We start from the raw sequence: 23,236 nt of genomic DNA, 5'->3' as shown, positions 1-23,236 counted from the left end.
CCCCCCCTCCAGGGGGCAGCGGTGCACTTTTGCTGAGTCAGTGGCCTAAGAACACGCTGCCTCGCTCCGACTTCAAGCTGCAGGTGAACAGCCTTCGGGTCCGGCTCGCCTCAGAGACGCGCTTTGATTTTGTTGCAGTAAAACATCCTCAGCACCATAATTTGTGGTCAAAAACGTCTTGGCTGGCTAGTCCTGAAAGAATTTAAAGTCATTATGTTCTGCTGTATATTTTGAGGCTGAGAGAAGACTTATGTAATATGAGCAGAGTGCCAGCATTGCTGGCTAGCTGTCAAAGGGGCATATTGACTGCATTTTGAAGTGCAATATCTTAGGCGTTTTGACCTGTTTACATGTTTTTGCTTTCAAGCTTCTCTGAAGGTTCATGTTTAAGCTCACATTATTGGAGGTGAGCTAGATTTTTCCTTGACCTACAGGTCTTGTATGGAAATCTCATCACTTTAATTATTTTATGCAGTACGATTCAAGGATGTATGAAGAGATTGACACTGTGTGTCTCCCGTCTGAAGTCAGTACTGTCTGGACAGTGCTCTGCAGGGTACTGGGAATGACATTTTCGCTTCCCACTATCATAGCATATCAAGGGGAAACAGCCTTGCACTGCAAATTAAAGGGTTAGTTTCATCCCTGGGTAATAGCAGAAGACGGTGATTTCATCAGCAACCCATCTGAGTATTTTTCAGAGCAGAGCACAGGTCAATTGTAATATTTATGCTGTTTGACAAGCCCCTATTGTTTAGCAACTCTTTGATCTGAAATGCCGCCCCTTCTTGACCAAGAGTTGGTTTGGTCAATGGTGGGCTAGAGGAAAGAGTGCCCATCTGCTGGTGCATTCAAACACCTGCCCAGCAACCTCGTTTTCCTGAAGGCTCATGCTTTCCGATACTGGCCAAGATCTGGCTGCGAGGTGGCCAAGCTGTTTAGTACAATTTGACTTTATCAGTGTCTTTCGGGGGCCGATCTCGCCGCGGTCCCCTGCATGCAAGACTAAAGAGGTTCAGTTCCTTGGCATCTCCTCCTGTGTTTGCAGAGCTGTCCTTCTGGCTGTACGTGAAGGAGCACCTGAACCGGCACGAGCTGCAGCGCTTCTACGCCCTGCGCCAGATCAGCTCGGAGGTGGGCCGGGGGCGGGCCTGGCTGCGCTGCGCCCTGAACGAGCACTCGCTGGAGCGCTACCTCCACGCCCTGCTGGCCGACCGCGCGCGCCTCAGGTACTGCCCGCCCCTCCCCGGGAGGAGAAGCCGGATCGCCGCCCTGGAGGCGGAATTCAGCTCTAGGTTTAGGGGAGGAGAGCCCAACAAAGCAGCACACTCGCCAACAGAGAAGCCAATACAGCAGGGATACAAGAGCTATTCAGCACTGTTTCTCAGGGGGTACGGGAGCTATTTAACACTGTTTCTCGGGGGTACATTAGCTATTTACCACCGTTTAGGAAGAAGATTGCAGGAGGGATAAGAGCTTTTTGAATCCGTTACTCAGCTGAGCCACTCCTCCTTCCTGACGACCCTGTGTTTGTGCAGGGCATTTAGGTGGATTTGATTTGCCCCCAATGATTCTGCTGCTCATCTTTGCCGGGGTTTTTTTTTTTCCACCCCCCAGTTGAGAACTGAGCGTCTGGAACGACAGACCAGCCCTTTCCTACCCTGGGTTGTTCCGCGGCGTCCGTCTTCCGCTCCCACCCTCTCATGCTGAAAGAGCGTGGAGTACATTTCGAACCAGGATGCCGATGAGCCTGTGTTCAGCCTTTCGTTCGTGCCAGTGGATTGACACAAACGCTTCTTTGGAAGTGCCTAGGGATAATCTGTTTCTACTCGCTTATCCTGAATCCTGTTTTGGAGTCTTAGGCTGAGAAAGAGGTGGTCTGTGTTTTAAAGTGCTGTTTTCATTCTCTAGTGTCTTTTATGAAGACTGGGCCTTCCTGATGGATGAGGAACGTGCGAGTATGCTTCCCATTATGGCAGCAGGTAAGAGCTTCAGTGCTAACGCTAGTCAAACAGCTTTTACTGCGCAGATCATAAGATGTCAGTGTCTCTTTGAGAGCTCTTCTTGACTGACCCTCACTTACATAAGAACATAAAAGAAATCTGACCGTTCGGTGCATCCAGCCCCTTTGTACTGAGAAGCTTATTAATCCCAGGATCTCACCCTGCTGTTCCCTGCCAGAAGCCAGAGTATCGGCTTCATTAACAGGGCTGCGCAGCTTGTCGCACGCTCCCACCACCCTTTGTGTAGAGATGTTCCTGCCGTTCTCTGTTTTTAAAAGCAGTCCCACATAGTTTCCTCATTTCCGAGCGGGCTTTGCGGGAGAGCGGGGGGGACGGGCCGCGGGTTCTGACGGGCCGCGTGTGTGCTGTAAACCCGCGCAGGGCTGAACTCCATCCTGTTCGCCATCAACATCGACAACACGGACCTGAACGGGCAGAGCCGCGGCGCGCCCTCCGTCTCGGACCTGCTGCGCGAGTCCACGCAGGGCGTGAGCAGCCTGTGGAAGGAGTCTGCCCAGGGCGTCAGCACCCTCCTGCGGGAGATCAGCACGGCCACCTCCGCGGTGCCCGGGTTCGGCCCCCGGGCCGAGCACCTCTCCGACCCCCTGCCCGTTCTGCCCCGCAGTGCCTCTGCAGGTAGGTCGTGGAGCTGCGCCCACTGCCACGCCCTTGGGCACCCAGTGAACCTGAAGGCCTTTTCCTCCTCATCCAGCGTGGGGCCTTTTCACTAGCCTGGGTCTACCCTGGGTCTCTGTGCACAACAGGAACCGAGTGCATTTTTGTAGTCTTTTTATAGTCTAAAAAAAAAGTACAGCTGGTTGGTAATAAAACTCTCACTTCTGTAATGAGACAGATGTGAGATGTATGTATGTGTACGTATACGTGTGTGGCCTGAGTTACAGTTCTTTGCTCGCTTTGGTTTTCCTGTGGGTCTAGCGATGAAGTGTTTGAAGTAGTGAATTGTCTGTTTGATCCACTTCACATCTCTGCTTTCACTTGTGTTTTCTGGCAGTCCCTCACGGCAAAGCAGGAACTACCATGAGTGCGCAAAGTGACAGGTCTGCACTCGAGCTGAAGTAGCAATAATGTGAAACGTATCATCTTGGTGCATTCGTCTGCCGGCATCTCTCCCCTTTTTTTAGCAGGGTTTGACTCTGAATTATAGGAGGCATTCCAGTCCTGTGTTTATGTCTGGTGTTCCTGGAGGAGCTTGTAGGAGCTCCTCCACAGTGTTTTTCTTCTATAGTGTTCATGCTTCCAGGATGTGAAGGAGGCTGAAACCTGCAAGAGCTTCTTCTGTTGACCCTGAGGGCTAATGGCCTGTCTTCTGCCCCTGTGGCGTGCCCAGACTCAGGTTTGAAGAAGGAGCGCCGGAGGAAGAAGAAGGTGACCCACATAATCTCCTTCGACGATGACGAGGAGGAGGAGGGGGAAGGGGGCGGCAGGTTGAGGAAGGGGTCCGGCAGGGGCCCCGGCGGCTCGGAGGAGGCCTTGGAGGTCAGCGACCCCCCGCCCACGCAGAACGGGGCACCTGACGGAGAGGTGGGGGGCTGGGGGGGGCCCCACACCACCAATGGGGAGCCCATCGACAGTAAGAGCATCGACAACGAAGAGGAGGAAGAGGAGGACCTGTACGGGAGGAGCAGGCCGGAGGTGGAGGAAGAGCGCGGCAATGGAGAGCAGTGAGTTACTCCGGATCCTCATCGCCGCTGAGCTCCTCGGGTCCTGCTGCTTATAGAACAGAAGCCGTCTTCGCTTTGCATCCCAGAGATGCCTTTGCTCCTCACTTTTCTCTGTATTTCTTTCCTGCGATTCTCCTAAGCGTTCAGCACAGGGTGGGGAGCTGTTTTGCATGTAACATCAGGGCCGATTTCAGTCACAGTCCTGCAACTCCTTTGCCACGGCTGTTGTCTCCAGGCCTCTGGTTGGAAGCCTGTCCAGTGTGTCCACGTGGAGCCCCCTGCAGGTGATCAACGACAACGACGGCTCCGATATCCTCATCCCGGTTGATTCCGCAGACTCCTGCTCCCAGCCCGGTAGGTGAAGGTCGGGGTGTGCTGAGCGTATGGAGGGGAGGCGCTTGACACGAAACTCATCACTCCCACCCCTGGCATCCCGCAGACGTGTGTGTAGCTGTGGGTGTCGGGACATGCGCAGGGCTGCTTTGTGAGCCATGCCTTGAGTGTGCACGCGAGCGTTGCGTGGGGAGAGGTGGGATTTTAGGGTTTGCTGGAATGAATCCAGCATCTGCCAGACGAGAGGTGGGCGCGAGACCCGAAAGAAATCCGCCGTGCAAACTGCCCTGTGCGTGCGTTTCAGAGGGCGAGGTGCAGACTCGGGGGTATCGGGAGGTGACTGGCAGGAGCGAGGTGACGCAGACGGAACCACGGCTGGGGTACAGGTGCGTACACCCCCCCCCCCCCTTAACGGCTCGGGGAAGAGCAAAGGTCGCACGTGGTGAGGTTGTTGTCCGCAGGTTCCTGTGGCGATAGCTGAACTCGCTCTCCCTTTCTCTGCACCCAGCACGGACACCAGCCCGGCGGCCCAGAGCACCCCGTTGAACATCAGCTCCCCCGTCCTGCCGGAGTCCATGACTGTCGGTAAGTCGCCGTCTCTTCTGCAGACGGGTCTCGCCTGCACGTTCCTCCCTCCTAGTGACGGCTCTTCCCACCCCGGTGAGTCTCGCACGCGGCGTAGCGCCGTGTTCAGAGAGCCTGTTGCTGAATGTTTGCACGAGGCATCAAAATGAAATCGCCTACAAAACACAGCAACCTGAAGCTTAATGTGTTACAGCATGTGGGCCGTATGTTCTGTATGCAGCGATGCATAACCTGCCTTGTGCGCTCGGCGACGCCAGACAAGCCCGTGTCCGATCCCCTCGCCGTCACGAGCGCGGTCTGAGCTCTCCCGGGTCGCCGCCAGAGTGGGGGCAGCCCTGGCCTCGGTCCCCGCGCAGGCCGGCCGTGCCCGCCGAATCTCTGGCAGCGAGCGGGCACCGTCCCGGATAGCGGGGCTGGCGATCAGCTGTGCGCCGGGAGCAGATGTGGACGTTAATAGCGCTGGGCAGGCTGTGCCTGGCGAGAGGGGATGACAGCGCTCTGTCCCCCTGCGGTTAATTGGCGGATCCAGGCGGATTAATTGGAGGCTCAGCCAGCTGTGTTGATTTTCTCTGTATTGATCTGAAAATGAGGCAGAACTGCCAGTTTCCGGGGAAGGAAGGAGGGGAGGGGGCTGGTGGGGGGTTACAGATGTTAGAACAAAACCGCACACGTTTCTCGATCTATTTTAGTGCCTTTTTGTTTCTGGAGGTTATTTTTAGCTGTGCGCTCATGCAGTAGGGTGGGATGAGCTGATCCTGTCGGGATCTCAGAGTGGACGCGAGCTGCTGGTTTTCCCCTGCCCTGCCCTCCCCTCGCGGACGAGTAACTGTCGCGCGTGTGCTTCAGCACACCCAGAGCTCGGAATGGCTCGTTCGGCTGCTCTCTGTCCCTGAACAGGGCAGGCCTTTCATCTACAAACAGAGGTGGTCCTGTGGGTTGCAGTGCAGTAATGCTGGAACTGAACTTTTGCCCTCGGAGGAAAAAAGTTGACTCATTTCCCTGCACTTGCACAAGGAGACTGATGAATCGTGAAAACTGTGACAGTGTCCCTTGATGAAGTGCTCCTTCACAGAACATAATTGTAATTTAAAATTTTCAACGTCTAATTTTTCTTGTGGGAATTTGGGGCTTTAATTGCAGCCTTGAAGAGAAGAGTTCTGGAGTTACACCCTGTCCCTGACTTAATGGCACAGTTGGCTGTTTTAAGCACCATTGAACCTTGCTGTAATCTTCCCCCATTGTAATCACATCCAGGTATGAGCCCCCAGAGTCATGCAAATCAGCAGCCATCTGAAACTGCATCTGTAAACGCAAATGGCCAGAGACGCACAAAAAAAGCACAGGCCGAAAAACCTGGAGTTCAGCGAGCGCAGAATTTCCCAATCTCAGCTCATGCTGTTTATCCACAGTAGGGGGCGCTGTTGCTTTTAGAATCGCCTGAGTGCTCCAGCACGGACTGGGAGCGAGAGAAATAGAGCAAACGGGACGAACTGGAGTGGGGAGAAGTGAGTTCTACATTTAATAAAATAGTTTTAATTAAAAGTGGGATTTCTAGTCCGGGAAATTGAGCAAGAGGGCTTTTTGTTTCCTCTGTGGGCAATACAGACTTATTTCTGGCCGTGGCTGAAGCCCTCTCTCGTCCTCGTTTCCCACAGTGCTTTGGCTCGGTGTCCCGCCCTCGTGTTCGGACAGACAGGTCTTCTCGGCCTAGTCCTGGGTGCGGGGGCCTCGTGCTTCTCCTGGTGCTGACGATGAGGGAGGACTGGAATGCAAAGCGACAGTTCCTCTGGAAATCAACTGGAGTCGTTGTGTCATGCGGGCTGCTCCACCGGCAATGAATTATGTCCGTGTAATCAGGGGTTTAATTTCGTGTGTTATTTGAGATGTGCTGAGCGATGCTGAAAACCCCTGTGCTCAGTAAGTGAACCGGAATAGTTTGTCAGATTAGTTTATGTGCAAACAAAAACGGCCCGCTCGGGAGAAATAGCCCCCCGTCACGCACTGTCGCGTGTGTGGGTCTGGGCTTGTGTCCGTGGTTCACCTGCCCCCCTTGTCATAATCCTGAGGCTGTTGAGGACTGCTGGTTCTTCAGCCTGCTGCCCACAGGCCGTGGAAGAGGGCTAGCTCTCTGGCTGTTCTCGGAACACACCGGGCGTGCTGTGTTGGAAATTCCTGGGCCTCCCCAGAGTGATGCTCCATCCTTTCCCTGAATGGCATGCCGAGGTCCCAAGGATAGCCCTAGGCTTTTGTTTCGTGCGCTGCAATATGCATCGTCCATAGCCGCAGCGATGGTCAGCAAAGCTGGTTCAAAGTGATTAGCAGCTGAATGATTCCACACGAAAGACAAGTGCACGTGACCGGCTCAGATTAGATTATTTTGCAGGAATCTACTCTGCGATGCACTTTAGCTCCGCCGATGAGTCTTTCCTTCAAAACATAAAGACCTAATGCAAGGCCAGGAGCCGCGGTTTCTCCAAGTACATCATCAGGCACAGATGCTGCCCTGAGAGTTTCTGTTTCATTACAGTGCAGTTATTCAAGTCGCCCTGCCGCCTCCTGAACCTAATTCCGAATGGCACTCATAAACCTTCAATTTAGGTTTAACAGCTCTCCAGGCACTCCATCTGTCATTTAAAAGGAGAGAGAAAAGAAACAAGGATAATAATGATAAAAAAAAACGCTCTCTCCTCATTGTTGCTTTTCAGTGTTATGGGCTTATAATGTGAAAAGCTTTTTTGAACACCCCGTGGTTCATTTCTCCTGGAGGCCTGTTCTTTGGGTTGCTGTAATTTAACTGGTCCCCCTTACCTTTCATCTCCAGGATCGCCTTTGTACTGTGTCACTATGGGGAGGGGGGGCAGCCATTTCGTTGTTTGAGTGTGATAGGATGCTAGATGGTAAGAAAAGGCTATTAAAAACAAACAAAGGCGTTGCTTGCCGGACACATGCTGTGACCTTGACGCGCTTTGAGCCTTGTTCGCCGAATGAAGAACGTGAGTGAAGGAGTTTTTTTATTTTTGGTCGATCCATCGATGGATACAGATGAACTAAAAGCAGGATCTCTCCGAGTCCCGCGGACTTGGCAGAATTCCTTGTGTTTTTCACATTCTGGGTCACAAGCACAGATCGGGACGGGAAGCTCTGTGCCAGAATTCCTGCTGCCCTAAAGTCTGAAGTTCCCTGTGGATGCGGAGCTGGAGAGCTCGTTTATTTGAACTACTGAAGCCTGCTGTTCCTTCGATCGGATCTGGCTGAAATCAAAACCAAAAAGCTGTTGCACTCCATGACCCAGACAGGCCACCAGTACAACTGGATCGCACTTTCTTTTAGAAGGTCTTCTAATTTGCAAAATGAATGAGCAAAAGAAGAATGTTATCACTCCATCTGCGCCTGGACTATTTCAGAAAAATAGGATGTGGCTAATGACTGTTGATTAAATGCTTTTAGTGTCATTTTGATGGATTAAATCAAAACATTATTATGATGCAAAAAGAATGTCCTACACTTCAAGGGAGAAGTGTCCTGCTCTCCTGGGGCGTAGAGACCAGTGAACAGGAACACTAGGAGTAACTGGTCCTGCAGCTTGGTGCAAAGCAGGCTTTGAACACATACAGATTTCTGCTTGTGGTGGAGTGGCTCAGGGTGCTTTTCACCAGCCTTCAGCTTGTGACGATCATAGTAGATCAGGTGCTGATCAGCCCTGTTGGTGAGCAATGCTCATCAGAAAAACGTCTTTACTTGTGTCTGTTCATAAAGACGTCTACACATCGCCTGCAAAAATGGCGTTGTTATTTTCCCTGTACCTTTGTGAATATTTTGCTGTTACAAGTTAGCAGATGCTTTTGATTCTCAGTAAGTAAGACTGTGGTACCAAAGATGGGGAGAAATCAGATCCACCTCTGTCTGGTCTCTGGTCTCTTTCGAGTGGGATAGCATGAATTCTACCTGCTCTACCTCTAGAAGCTGTGAAAAAAGTGCAACTTGTGGTAAAAGACAAAAGCCAGTTGGATGAGACCCCCCAGCAGGCCAGCTCTGTGGAGTGCGAGCCCTTCAGAGTGCCATATTACAGACCTGGGAGGACAGCAGGGGGCCGTGTGTGCAGGGAGCGAAGCAGAGAAGCCCTGTGTCATTAATCATCGCAGGCCTGGGGTCTGACCCATCTCCAGATGGACTCACCTGCTGGAACCTGCAGGCAAGCCTGCTACCCATAGCCTCATGGCCACACACTCTCACACGCCCAGACAGCCATGCAGACCCACAGACACAGCTGCAGGCTCACACACACATACGCGGTGCTGAATCACCATTTGTAAGGTCTTCTCACTGTCTCTTAGTCTGCTTCTTCACTGCTCCACACTCCCCTGATAACAAAGCTCTGCATGGGGTGACAACAGACCTGAAGCAAGCAGTCAGACACACTGAGACACGAAAGATGCTGTTTGGTGTATAAAATAAGTTGTCTTGTGATGACCTCCTCAGTGGTCCTCACAGAGGCTGTTTCTTTGTGGACACACTTTGTAAGATCTGACTCTCACATTAATAGAAATACCTGTCCACATGCACAGTCATTCCTAGAAACCTGGACACTTGTGCACACATAACCAGACAGACAGGTGGACACAGTGCCAGAATCTCACAAACTGCTGTAGAAGCATTAAGCTTAGCAATTAATTAAATTATTTATGGAATTGGACTTTTTATTCAATTAAAGGGATGTCTTCTTTAAATTATCTTGTTCTGAAAAACAACTCTGCTGCAATTTTGTGGATCGCAGATGGGACCATTTGTTTTGCCAAGACTGTGCTTGAAAATAAGTCTTCTGAACAGTCAGAACCTTTGACACCTGTATTGCATGTGATTTCAAGTAAAGCCCAGTAAGTGGGCTGGAGTGTGAGATTGTGTTTAGCACTGTTTGAAAGAGTGTTTTTCATGAACTGTGATGTGAAAGAAAAGGATGGCTGTAAGTCACACAACTCTTTTTATTATTTTTTTGAATGTGCGAGAGCTCAGTTTCACACAGTGATGGGTTTTCTTTGTTAAAATGAATATGGCAATAGGTAGCATTAAAAAAAAAAGGAAGAAACGTCAGTTTCCTTTCTTCTGTTTCTGACAGCAATGTTGCGTAGTCTTTTCCGAAAGGTTCTTCTGTATTCTGGGACACGATTGGGTTCTTGTGACTCCAGCACAGGCTGCTCAGCTGTTCGTAAATAGAGCTGCCTTGTCCCCCTGTGAGGCTTGAAATCTTACAGATCGGGGGGGAACAGAAGATCCACATGGAAGAGGCAGATTGGATCCGATTCTCTTGGCACAGCTGCTCGGTCCTTTTCACGTTTCCTCAAAGCAAGATGATAATCCTGAATTACATTTCTGTCGCGCCTTTTATCCCGGAGGATTCCAAAGTGCCCCGCATGGACAGGAGGCAGTGCCCACCTGGGGGGCTTTCTCCTCTCCCTGGGATCAGCTGCAGGGGCGGGCCTGAGCGCCTGCGCTGTGTCTGCCGCTGGTAGAGCCTGCTTTGTAACTCCAGTAAAGGTCGCTTCTGTCCGTCCTGTCTCGGTCTCGGACGTTGTACCCGCGCTGGCTTTAATCCCAGCCTTTGCTTGCCTTTCGCCGTCTGCCCACGTTGTCGTCCACCGTTGTGGACGTCCCGTTTCATCTGCGGTTTTCGCCTTTCAGGGCAAACCGACGGCTTGGTTTGGCCACCCTCTCCCGTGCTGGGACTATGCCCCCTCCCCCCCCCGTGGAGAAATTCTCGGCCGTCCCCCGGTCTCTCGAGCTTCCACATGGAATCGGCAGTGATGCAGAAAAATAAGTTTAAATCTGGCTTAGTTTTCTTGAGCCCTGTTGCACTATTTAAACGGGCAAAGGTTGTGTTTCTCATGTTGTTGTACGGTCATGCTGTCAAGTAGTTGTGATGTGTGTGAGTGAAATGTCTGCCTTGAGTACCTGAAATCAATCTTCCTATTGTACTGTTAGACCTACACCTAGGCTTCCCATCAGCTCACCATTCTGCACACAGTACTTTGCAGTTTAATTGCCTCTAATGACCCTGCTCTGTGACGATAGCCTTCACATTAGGCTCCTGCTGTTTCCTGAGCTGCTCAACAGCAAAAACAATCTTGCTGACTCATCTGATGGTGTTATTAATATGTTATTAATGATGCTGTAATGGCTTTTCCAGAGTCTATTTTAAAAAGTTGGTTATTGAGCTAATTAGACGAACTTTTACAGGAACGGTGCTAAATCTTTACGTCGTGTCAAAACAGAAAGAAATCTATTGCATCTCCAGCCACTTGACCATATTGCGCTGAAATTTGGCTCAATTGTTTTTTTTAATTGCTGATATGCAACCGTACGGGTGATAGTATGTGTTAATTACTCCTTCGCCGTCTCAGTTTTGTCTCCAACCTGGAGCAGACGTGCTGTTTGAAGCTGCCCCCTAAACCAGGACTTAAACTAAGAATAATAGGTCATGGCAAACACTTTCATTTCTTGATCAAAACGGCTCATAATTAAATACTGACAAAAACACATTGAAAAAATACATTTTTATTATTATGCCACTGATTATGACAAATAATTGACAGAGCTAACTGCACTGTCAATTATTTAACAGAAGAACTGTTTAATTAGAAAAACATGAGAATGAGAATGAACTTGTTGCAAAGAATATTCACAGGAATTCAATGAGTGGAGGAAAAAATGTGCATTTTGTTATGACGTGCTCTTTCAGTTGTGGCAAAACAGACTGGCTCCAATTTCAGGAGAAAAGAATATCATATAATTGTTTCTGCATAAAGAAAGAAAAATATTGCAAATAGAGGAACAATGCCAAATGTCTGAGACAGTCTGTGTGTATTTATATGTGTGTGTGTGTATACAAATAACCCCTTTCTTTTCTTCTGGAATAATATAAGTCTGTCATGGGCCTGCAGGGTTATTGTTTAATAACACGCCAGGTTATTTTCTAAACAGTCGGTCTCCCTCTCATCTGTCTTGGGACATGACCTGATCTGCACACCGATATTATGGGCTTCAATCCTTGAGCTATTCCTCGTTAATGAGCTCCTCAGCTCTGGGCTTTTACTGTCGGTTTACCTGCCCGCCTTATTATAGCCCATAGGGTTCATTGGGTTGGCGTTGCAGAATTTATCCGTTTCTCCATCGGCAAAACGGGATTAATGTCTGTGTCTTGTGCACAGAAGGATTCAGAATCCATGGTGATGAAGATAGTGTTTTCTTTGGGCACTCGTGGAGACTTCATAGGAAAACTTCCGCTCGAAAAACCGATTGCTGCAGTGGATTTAAAATGACCGCACAAGCTCGGGCATGTCTTCACGGCAGACAGGGAAACCACGGAGTTAGAAAAAGTCGGTAGGAATCAAACCTGGAATCTCAGAAGCATCCCTGGTCCCAGAGAGCCCCATTCCAGTTAGTCCTGTAGGTCACGCTGTTTAAAGATTGGCAACACCTGTAAGCGACTGATGAATCAAGCTGTTCAATTAAGAGAACGGGTCCGAAAGGGCAGCAGAATGCTTAGACTTCAGTCCTAGATGAGTTCTGAATGACTTAGTTTAACCTGCTCAGCTGATCGCAGCGGGATTGTTTCAAACCTTTAACGGTGGGTGATCCCTGAGGGGATCCGTTTCAAACCTCGAGGGGCGTTCCTCGCCTGCTACGTGCGGAAATACTTGAAATCGTTTTTTTCTTTCTCTCGGCAGCGGAATTGCGCCAAGCCATCGTGGCCATGATGAACAGAAAGGATGAGCTAGAGGAAGAGAACAGGTGAGTGTTTTCAGTGTAGTGTGTTGTCCTGTCTCGCGTGCAGCTTGTTCTCTATTCCATTGTCTGTGCGCTTGTGCTCATACGTGCTTTGATTGTTTCCTTATGCCTGCTTATGTCTTGATTAAAAAACAAACCCAAATTGCTTCATTTTCTCAGAACAGTTCTATAGAATGCAAAGAGAAGAAGAGTATGTTACTGGTTGAAGGGCTTCAGTACTTTTTAATGTGAGCTTTAGAACGTTGTGCACTGCTGACTGAGCTCCCTCTTGTAAGATTTCGTCTGGCACAACCTGCAATTGTTGAGAATCTCGTCAGCATTTTGAGGTGGCAGTCTGAGCAGAGGGAGCCGAGCACGGACTGGTTAGGCAGATCACATCAGTAGCAAAACGACCACAGGAAGACGCAGGAGCAGGGCAGGAGCGCTGTGTTCGGCTGGCCTCGCCAGGCGAAAGGTGTCTGTTTGTCCCCCAGCTGATGCGCGCGCCATGCGTGTGCTGTGGCCGGCCAGGTCCCTGCGCAGTCTGCTGGACGGGGAGATGGAGCACTCCGCCGGGCTCAGACAGGAGCTGGACTCCCTGAAGAAACGGCTGGGCGAGCTGGAGGAGAGGCACGGCGCGAAAGTGCAGGCCCTGGGCAGGTAGGCGGGGACAGAACACAGCCTTCTCATGCTCTGTCACAGTGCACCCCAAAACACAAGGAAGGAGGGGTCCTACACGTCATATCGGTGATGCCCTGGTGGCGCTGGGCTCTCATTCCTCCCGGCTGCTTGAGGACTTATTTGAATCCGTGATGGGCTTCCTTCATTGTGGTTTTGAGGTGCCCACCCTAGGGGCAGGGGTCTTCCAGACCGAGGAGGGAGGATCACACTGGCCAGATGCGCTTGGCCATGCAGAGCTGTGCAGGTGTGCACGGAGCCAGGGTGGGGAGTAGTTCAACTAATCTGGAAATCGGGGTGGACACTGCCCAGCTCTCTGCCCGAATGGTCCATAGAGGAAGTTAGAAGAATGTTCCTACAGAGTCTGAGCTGCCAGAAATATTTGCTCTTCTTAGCGACTGATAATCTGATCCCCTCTTTCCTGGGTTTCTGGTGATTTTAGTTGGAGGTCAGCGTCACTTAATCACCACCTGCCAAAGTAATTACCTTTCGTCTGCTCGCTAACCTGTCGCATGTCATCTTGGAAGGACTGTAAATAACATTAAAAAGGTTCCAAGTCATACAAATTTGTGAGATATTTACAGATCCACGAAGGAAAGAATTTTGCACTTTTTAGGCCATTAAAATGTCTCTACCGTCAGCAGTTATTATAGTTTGCTTATCTCTGAGTGTCTCAGAGTAAATTAGCAGCACCATCAGATATTCATATTTTACAAGGCCTGTTTGTTGCTATGAATTAATAATGTATTTCTTCGTAAGTGAATGTTATGTAAGTGCTCTTTAGTGGGATTCCAAGTAGAGAGAATCTGTGCGACTGTCTTCTCTGCTCAGTGTGAGCTTGGCACCTGTCCTGCTCCTCTGACCTCATGCAGGACTGTCCACAGTGTTCACTGAAGGCCCTGTGATGCACACAACTACTGTTTTAAGGTTGCTGCTGGAAGTGGTATTAGTGGGGCCTGCAGGGGGCGCACCCTGTGGTCTGTGTGGGTCCTAATGCCCCAGTACAGTGACGGGGACACTATACTGTAAAAGAGGCGCCGTCTTATGGAAGAGATGTAAAACCAAGGTCATGACTTTTTCTGGTCATTAAAAATCCCAGGGTCTTTCCCAAAAGAGATCTGTTACCCCAGATTTCCCCCTGGCCTTTACCAATCCTGGCCTCCTAATAGTCCCCATCTATGAACTGGCTTCATCACTCTGTTCTCCTCCCCACTGAGAGCTGGTGTGTGGGGAGTGTACTGGCGCACTATGGCTGCCGTTGTCTCATCCAGGTGGGGCTGCACACTGGTGGTGGTGGAGGGGAGTTCCCATTACCTACTGAAGCGCTTAGAGTGGAGTGTCCAGGAAATTGCTATATAAGTGTAAGGAATTATCATTGTAACATTGGGACCCTTGTCTCCTGCTTCAGCAATGCTCTTATTTTGGTTTTATCTGCAGACCTGACTGATGTAATACATTTTTGTGGAATTTAAGTCATTGACATATATATAGTTCAGGTGGGTAGCTGCGTCAGCATGCGTAGGCTGCAAAGGAACAAGTAATAGGTTTATTCCATGCTGAAAAAAAGAAGAAAGAGAACACAACGTTTCGGCCGTGGAGCCTTCTTCAGGTGTGAGAGAGACAGGGCAGTAGGCAAAGGTAAAGTAGCTGGAGAACAAAGGTTGGGAGGGAGGAGGAGTGAGAGGCGGGAGCAGGGGACAGAAAGAGAGGCCAATCAAGAGGTGTGAAGTCAGAATGGGTGCAGAGAGGTGTGAAATGAAACTTCCAATGAATGGAGAAAATTTAAAAGAACAGTAATCTGTCGTTAAGGGAAGGGAGAATGTGTGATCCTAACTGCAGAATAATTTTAGTTTCGGTGGTCTTTCTGATGTATGAGTTCGGAAAACCGTCTTTGAGAACACAGACGGAGAGATTAGTGTGGTCGTGGCCGTCAGAGGTGAAATGAGAAACAATGGGCTTGGAGAGATCTTTAATCTTCACAGCCCTGACGTGTTCTCTGAAGCGGTCTCCGAGTCTCCTTCCTGTTTCACCAATGTAGATGGCTGGGCATTTACTGCAAGAGATACAGTAAATAAGGTTGCTGGAGGTACAAGATGCTGTCTGGGTGATCCGGATCACCCAGACAGCATCTTGTACCTCCAGCAACCTTATTTACTGTATCTCTTGCAGTAAATGCCCAGCCATCTACATTGGTGAAACAGGAAGGAGACTCGGAGACCGCTTCAGAGAACACGTCAGGGCTGTGAAGATTAAAGATCTCTCCAAGCCCATTGTTTCTCATTTCACCTCTGACGGCCACGACCACACTAATCTCTCCGTCTGTGTTCTCAAAGACGGTTTTCCGAACTCATACATCAGAAAGACCACCGAAACTAAAATTATTCTGCAGTTAGGATCACACATTCTCCCTTCCCTTAACGACAGATTACTGTTCTTTTAAATTTTCTCCATTCATTGGAAGTTTCATTTCACACCTCTCTGCACCCATTCTGACTTCACACCTCTTGATTGGCCTCTCTTTCTGTCCCCTGCTCCCGCCTCTCACTCCTCCTCCCTCCCAACCTTTGTTCTCCAGCTACTTTACCTTTGCCTACTGCCCTGTCTCTCTCACACCTGAAGAAGGCTCCACGGCCGAAACGTTGTGTTCTCTTTCTTCTTTTTTTCAGCATGGAATAAACCTATTACTTGTTCCATTGACATATATATATATTTCCATATATTTGAGTCTCTAGTTCTTATGTTTGTTTCCACAGCCTTGCAGATGTTATAAGTCAAGTGTAGGGGTCTAGCTGTTTGAAGACTTGTGTCAGTGGCTTCTGAATAACATCTCTCCTTTCCATCAGTACAATTGGTATGATGCAATTGAGCCCTGGGGGAGTTTTACTTGCTCCTATGGGATTTGTTTGAAGGAATAAGTTCTGGACATTCTAAACCTGCTGCTCAGATGGGCAAAGGCTCTTCAATCCCTTTCCCTTTTTTTTGTCATTGTTCCTCCACCATCTTAAAGGTCACCCCTCAGCACTGGTATACATAATGAGGCCCTTCTGCATCTAGTCCCTCCGTCTTCAGTGTACTGTGCTCTGTTACAGCAGGATGCAGAGAGATAGGAAGGAGATTTACTGAAGGGCAATTGCCATGCCCAAATTCAATCAGTGCTTCTCTCTCATCTCCAGACACATGGTTATCCTGCATTGCTTTGATGACATCACGGGTATTGAGTGCACTCTTGGTCATCTGCATTGAGCAGTTCGCATCAATATTCATCTCCCTCCGCCCTTGCAAAATGAGTTTATTAAGCACAGACCACACTTTTATCTCTGGCTGCAGTAGGTTTCTGGCAGGACAGGGATATTGTAGCTGTCAGAGTGAGTGTTCCACGCACTGGATCAACCACTCCGCTGTCTTTATTGACCGATCTTTTCATTCTCTGTGTCCTTTTAACCGGTCTAGACAGACGAGAGAATACATTTATTTAATGCTTATGCCCACCCCACCCCCCCCCCGCCAAATGAAATGTGGCTGGACCGATAATAAAAGAAGAGAGAATCTCTTGAGTGAACCCCTGAGCTCTGAGTGTTTCCCAAAAGAGTTTCCGGTTCTGCTCGGGCCGTCACTGACCCAGCTGAGCTGGCGTTGCAGAGGAGGTGTCCACATGTAGCGAGCTTGGGACTCTCCTTCTGGATCCAATGCCGTTAATGGGCTAAGAAACTCGGAGATTGAAATGGAAGGAATTATCTGGGGGTGCTTCTGCCAGGGGCGTGCTCTTCAAACCCTTCTTTGAAGGCTCCAGTCCCACTTTCTGTTCCTCCACAGGTTCTGCCCAGAGCAGTAAGGAAGCGCAGCTGTGGAGGTGGATGCTGGCAATCGACTTGGTGCATGCCTCCACCTTTCCTCTCTTGAGACTGCCGCTGACGCTCGGAACCCCGTGTGCGTTTCCTGCTTTAAAAAACTCTCCGTTAGCAACGTGTGCAAGTGTGGTCCTGCCATGCGTTCATCGCGCTGTCGCAGTGTGGGGAACCAGGGTTGAAATCCGTGCGGTTCTGGGAGTTAATCTTCAGGCGAGCTGAATGGGGACAGTTAAATGAGATGCCGACCCCCCCCCCCCGCCCCCCAGCGTCTGTAGAGACTTCAGCCTGTGCAACACACTGTGCCTGAGACGCAGCTGCACTTTAGGGGGAGGGAGAGTTGTGGTGTGGGGTGTTTTTCTTCCTGGGAGAAATGCCTGGGGCTCTCACAGCTGTGTCTTCCTGGGGAAAGAACACTCTTAATACAGCAGCGGCACTAAATCTAAATGAAACAGTAAAACCCAAAGGCACAGAAAAGCTCTACAAAGATGTAGTGCTTATGGGTGGCTGATTTTCCCTTCCCTCTGCTGTAATCTTATTTGCCTGTAAAGCAGATTTGATTTCTGGACTTTTTTATGTTAGAATCTGCTTATTTATTTTTATGGGGAATGCGTGCTGCATTGCTAAGAATAGGGCTTTTTACCGATGCCTGGGGAATTTGATCAGGATTGGGCTGTATTTGTTTGGGCTGATGGAGGCAGCTACAAAACGTCCTCCCTTGTTCTTTGAATATACCGATATTCTCTCCCCTCCCATCTGGGGATAGCTTATAGTTGAGTATGCAATTCACGTCAAGTGTAGAACGCGGGACTGTGGAATGTGCACTGGCAGAGAAGAAGCTGAGGCACCTTGCTCGTTAATGATGGAGGAGTTGTAGCCTTTAATTAAACCCAGGCGAAGCTGGGTCTTCCTTGGGACGTTTTTTTCTCAGGTGTCTCTAATTAATCTCCCAGAATTCCGGAAAATCAGTATTTGTTTATTTGTTCTAGCTGAGGATACGGATCCGACAGAGAGAAAATAATCCTGCTTACTCTATGTTGAACTTCGACTGTCTCCTCTAAGGCCCGTCCCTTGGTTCTTTCCTGGAGCCAGCAATAAATCAGATTTGTTTATCAGTGCTGTTTTGGTTTAGCCTGAGATGCACAGAAACCTTTTGAGCACCTTGCGGCGTAATTAAATATCCAAATGTTTTTCTGTGCTACTTGCAAGTTTAAGACTAGCACTGAGATGTTATTAATTTGAGGGAAATCGTACCATCTTAATTAATTAAACTTGCTTCCCCTGGGCTATTTATTGCAGGTGCCGTTTTCAGATTCGTGATGCATTGGACCTTTCTCTTGTCTTGAATATTGGCTCAGTACAGTTATCGGTGCTTGCCCTTTCCCAAGCAGTGTCAGCTGCTTATTTAGCATGTACATTTCAGTCTTTGAAATGAAAGTCTGTGCATCATTCCAAGGCACCGAAGCTGTAAACACAGATTTCCAGGTTCATGAATTTATTTAGTTTATTCTTTTAACTTTATTTTTGTCTGATCTAGACACAGGCCGGTATGTCGGTTGGTTCCACATGAAGCGTGAGGAAAGATTTCCTCATCATTGTGGAGAATGTTTTTTGGTTGGGCAACTTGGTAAAAATAACACGAGAGCCAAAAAAGTGGTCCGCAATCCAGATGTTGAGGTTCTCTGTTTAGAATGCGTGAGAGTAAAACATAAATATATTTGGACACTCCACTCAAAGCGCTTCACTTTGAGTGACTCCCCTCCACCACCACCACCACCAGTGTGCAGACCCCACCTGGATGATGCAACAGCAGCCAGAGTGCACCAGAACATTCCCCACACACCAGCTATCAGTGCGGAGGAGAACAGAGTGATGGAGCCAGTTCAGAGATGGGGATTATTAGGAGGCCATGACTGGAAAAGTCCAATGGGAAATTTGGCCAGGATGCCAGGGTAACACTAGTCTTTTCGAGAAACAACCTGGGATTTTTAATGACCACAGAGAGTCAGGCCCTCGGTTTTACGTCTCATCCGAAGGAGGAGTCAATAGAACTATGTTTATATAATAGAAATAGGACTGTTTTCTTGGCGGCCATGGGCTCCACACTCACGGCAGCTGGCTTACCTTCCAGGGAGAACGAGGTGCTGAAGGTGCAGCTGAAGAAGTACGTGGGTGCTGTGCAGATGCTGAAGAGAGAAGGAGGTCAGAGCGACGACGGTAAGGATCTCCACTCCTCTGCTGCACACACGCAGCACAGCTCGGGGGCCTTTGTAGTGAATGGGCAAGAACACGCGTGAGGCTTAACAGCCCCCCTTAACTGGTTTTAAACACCACGTTGGGTAGAGTACTGAACCAAAGCTTTGAAGGCAGAGTGTTCAGTACCTCTCTATTAGGAGTGTTGTTGGGTAGGAGTGTGTTGAGCCATATGGTTTTGGGCTGTAGTGTGTTCAGCAGCTTAGTACTATGCAGCTGAGTGCTCTATAGCTCTGTGCTGGACAGCAGTGGGTTCAGTGGGACACTGCTGGGCTGCGGTGGGTTCAGTGGGACACTGCTGGGCAGGAGTGGGTTCAGTGGGACACTGTTGGGCTGCGGTGGGTTCAGTGGGACACTGCTGGGCTGCGGTGGGTTCAGTGGGAACAGTAGCTCAGAGGCTGGGTTTATAGAAGCTGGGATGCAGTATGCTCTATATCTCTGTACTGGCACTCTGTGTGTGTGTTCACCTACGAGTGATGCATGAACACAGTCTGAGCCATTGATGCATGTATAAACTGTGGATGTATAAAACAAAATGAAATAGAGGTATCGGCGCCTTGCCTTTGATACGGAAGGGGGATCGGCCTCTGCAGACACCGGGGCTCGTGTAAATAGGCTGTTGATAAGAGCGAGAGGAAAAGGCTCGTCAAAGCAGTCCTGCAGTGGCGGGGCCGATAGCGGGGCCACGCTGTAATCTCCTGCCCGGGCCCCCAGCGGCGCCGCCTTCTCACAGACTCCAGGGGAGAAGGCAGCCGGAGCTGGGCTTGACATTAGAACTGCCTAAAGGGTATCCAGATAACGGCGCTTTATCAAGTGCAGGCGACGGGAAAAGGCAGGCTTCTAAAAATTAATTACTCCCCCCCTTTTTTCTGGCTGGTTGGCGAGCGTGAGAGGGGTTGGTTGTGTGCGGCCGCAGTGCTGGACTGGGCCAGCGTGGCTGCACCCTCCAGACTCTGAAAATGGCAGATCTGTTACTTTTTTCCCCAGTGCTGCTCAGGCAGTTCGTAGACATTTTTATCCAAAGCGCTTCGGGACGTCCGCGAAGACTGCCCTGCGGAGACAGGGGCCAGTCACTTGCTCTGTGCCAGTGCAGTGCAGGTCAGAGGTTGAGCCAGTTCTTGAACCCAGGCACCGACCTCCGGAACCCCACTCGTCTGTCTCGTGCGTTTTCTCAGTGCCGGGAAAATGCAAGCTGCTTTTCTCCGTTTATCCCTGTTCGTTTGTAGATAAAAGGCAGTCGCCCTTGTGGGATGCAGAACACAACAGACAGCAGACTGGATAATTGAGCTGCGTGTTCCTTGCATAGATAAACACGAATGTCCCTGTGAACACATCAGTGCTGAAGCTGGACTGTCTTTCATGTCTCGAGAATAGCTGTGTCATTAAGATGTTTATCGCTGCTGTAGCTGACAATTTGGCTCAGTCCCAGAGGGAAGTACACTGAAATACATCCACTGATCACTAATAAAGAATTTTGGCACCGCTTCCTTACAAATTTACCCTGTATTCCAGGTTTTTTTATTTGGTCTCTCAGGAGGGGACGTCAGAGCATGGCATCATTAAAGCAGCTGTTAGTGTAGAATACCCAGTTTGGTGATATTTCTTCCATTTTTAACTACATTCGCTGAGAAAAGAGAATATTAGGGGTTTTACATCTGAGCATCTAGTAGCTTTTGCCGCGTGGTTGTATCTGTATTGAGGTCTTATGTGTTTGCTTTGATCATCTCGGCTGAATATATTGGAAATTGTTCCTCCCGCAGACGATGCAAAAACAAAAGATGTGTATCCTTTTGAAAACACATTGTGCAGTAAAAGACTCCAACCCGGTTCAGTCTTATTAAACCGTCTAGCGTGTTGGAATTCCTAACACCTGCCAAACCCTGTGAGCACTGATAAGTTCAGTTACTGGAGAACATCAGAGGAGTAGGGTGGTGCCCCATTAATATTGTGTCTCCCGAAGTGTAAGGATCTCTGCGCCTGTGGCTGTAAGGTTGCCGGTTCAAATCTCGCAGCCGGCAGAGGAATCCTACTCCATTGGGCCCCTGAGCAAGGCCCTTCACCCCAGCTGCTCCAGGGGCGCCGTATAAATGGCTGACCCTGCGCTCTGACCCCCAGCTTCTCTCCCTGCTTGTGTGTCTCATGGAGAGCAAGCTGGGGTCTGCGAAAAGACAAATTCCTAATGCAAGAAATTGTATAGGGCTAATAAAGTGATCTGATCTTATTAGAAGGGCCCTTTGAGGTTGTAGAAAACAAGAACAACAAAAACTAGAAAACAGCAAGGAAGCAGAAAGACCTGGAGCCTGTTGTGGAAGTGTTGTCGCTGAGGAGCTTGTCTCTTTTTTGAGAAAACAAACCTGACCTTGATGATTTAGACGAATCCCAGGCTCCTTTTTAATTAACGATAAATGATCTGTCTGCTCCTTTCTTTGGAGTCCCACAACCCCCGGACTGATAAGAGAAGACGTTGCCCCCCCCATGATAAATTGGTTCTCGGCAGCGGGCGGGGAGGGGGTAGTTCATTCACTGCTGCTCCCAGAGCAGAAAACGAGACCAGGGGCCGGAGCTGAAGAATTGCCGGCGCTCGGTGCTAACCGGCGCGAGTCGGCGAGCCTCTTCCCTGGGGCCGTGCTGTGCCGGCTGATAAATGATGCCGCTGACATTAACGGGCCTCTGTGAGGAGGCTGACAGTGGCGGAGTTGGGAAGGTTTCGCCAGCTGGAGATGGATAGAGAAAAGGAGAGGCTGCAAGCCGATAAGTTACTGAAAACATATCAGAGCCTGTGCTAAAGAGGCAGGATGATGAATGCTCAGTTGCTGTATGGTTTAAGTGGGCATGACTGGGGGAAAAAAACCCCAAAAGATCGCTTCATGCTTTGATCTTTTAGCTTAATCTTTTTAAAAAGAAATTGGTCATAAACGTGGCACTGGTAGTAGGTGTTGGATGGAAATTGTGAAAGAACGAACTGTTCTTGATACTGGCTGTTCAGAGATGTTGGTTAGGTTGATGTAAAATGAGAGACGGGCTCGATTATGTCTATGTGGTCATGTGAGTAAGGTGCCTGCTTGGGCTCTCTCCACCTTGGTGTTAAGGAATGAAAAAGATGGAGGTGCTGTTATTGAGACTCTTATGAAGCTCAGGCACGAGATTGTGATAGGGGTTAATATTCAAGGTTCAGTCACTCTAGGCTTCAGATCTACAGTGTAAGGTCTAGCTTGTCCTGAAGCAACAGGCTTGGAAAACAAGCGTGCTTTATCTGAAAACAGTTAATTGAACTTCTTCTCTTGAACATCAAGTGCTACCAGATTGTTCTGAGCTGTTGGGAGATTGGTCCCTTGTACTTTTATAATTCTGGTAAAAAAAAACAGGTTGTTTGTGTTTTTTATGCCAAATTCTGGCTGCTAACATTTAAAATTACAATGAGTAACACTGTTACACATCCAAGCTAAAAGACATTCTTACACAGCGTAACTGAACATGACATGAGATAAACACACACACTACCGCTGCATGTATTCGTACAGAGGTTCTGCATAAATCAAAGTAATGCTCAGATCAGTTATGTGGAGCTCAGGTTGAAAAGAAGCCCGTTTTACTGGTGGAGATAGTTGCTTCTCCTTACCCTTTGGTGAAAGTCAAGGGATAAATCTGCAGACGCCGGACTGACAAAGCGGTCACATAATCTTATGTGACAACGGTGCCGTCTTCAAAGCTGTGCTTTGCCTGTGATCTAAGCATGAGTGTGTTCTTTTTCAAGTGGGAACTTTGTACCTTGCTTGTGCAGTCTGAATCACCGCAGTGTGATTAATGCTGAGCAGCTTTGCAAGGCTAGTGGACAGACCTGCAGCGAGCTTCTGTTCAGGGGCTCAATCAGCCGCTGAATCAGAGGGTGATGATGGAAGCAGAGATGAGTCTTTGGACGTGGCTGACAAGTTGGCATGCCAGGGCTCATGTTGGACCCGAGACTCCCCAGAGAGCAGGCCTGTTTAATTAAACCTGCCCCTGTTCCCCTGTCCCCCGCCAGGCGGCTGGCAGTGCTGCTGGGATCGGGGGCGGGTGCAGGCCTGGCAGGTTTGGTTGACTGGGTCGTCTGGCCACG

General features: G+C 49.3%; 1 protein-coding gene across 6 annotated transcripts in view; it reads left to right on the top strand.

The window, feature by feature from the left end:
• The window catches only part of snx29 (sorting nexin 29), a 124,806-nt gene that overhangs the window by 7,907 nt on the left and 93,663 nt on the right, over positions 1 to 23,236 (top strand). For 5 of the 6 annotated variants that reach the window (XR_015928290.1, XR_015928289.1, XR_015928288.1 and 2 more), the window contains exons 5-15: positions 1,049 to 1,229; positions 1,912 to 1,982; positions 2,385 to 2,639; positions 3,352 to 3,685; positions 3,921 to 4,039; positions 4,323 to 4,404; positions 4,527 to 4,603; positions 12,325 to 12,388; positions 12,896 to 13,024; positions 13,485 to 13,520; positions 19,019 to 19,104. Coding sequence is in view for 3 of the 6 variants with exons in the window: in XM_088612404.1 (XP_088468530.1) it covers positions 1,049 to 1,229; positions 1,912 to 1,982; positions 2,385 to 2,639; positions 3,352 to 3,685; positions 3,921 to 4,039; positions 4,323 to 4,404; positions 4,527 to 4,603; positions 12,325 to 12,388; positions 12,896 to 13,024; positions 13,485 to 13,520; positions 19,019 to 19,104 (1,434 nt within the window). In the remaining 3 variants the exon portion in view is untranslated. The remainder of the gene's footprint in view (positions 1 to 1,048; positions 1,230 to 1,911; positions 1,983 to 2,384; positions 2,640 to 3,351; positions 3,686 to 3,920; positions 4,040 to 4,322; positions 4,405 to 4,526; positions 4,604 to 12,324; positions 12,389 to 12,895; positions 13,025 to 13,484; positions 13,521 to 19,018; positions 19,105 to 23,236) is intronic. The other variant, XM_088612405.1, reaches the window with a different exon arrangement.

The sequence above is a fragment of the Lepisosteus platostomus genome, chromosome 19 (assembly GCF_059453375.1).
Source record: "Lepisosteus platostomus isolate fLepPlt1 chromosome 19, fLepPlt1.hap1, whole genome shotgun sequence".
NCBI classification, from domain to species: domain Eukaryota; kingdom Metazoa; phylum Chordata; class Actinopteri; order Semionotiformes; family Lepisosteidae; genus Lepisosteus; species Lepisosteus platostomus.
The sequence above is the reverse complement of the archived record's forward strand: the minus strand, read 5'-3'. Positions and strand labels throughout refer to the sequence as shown.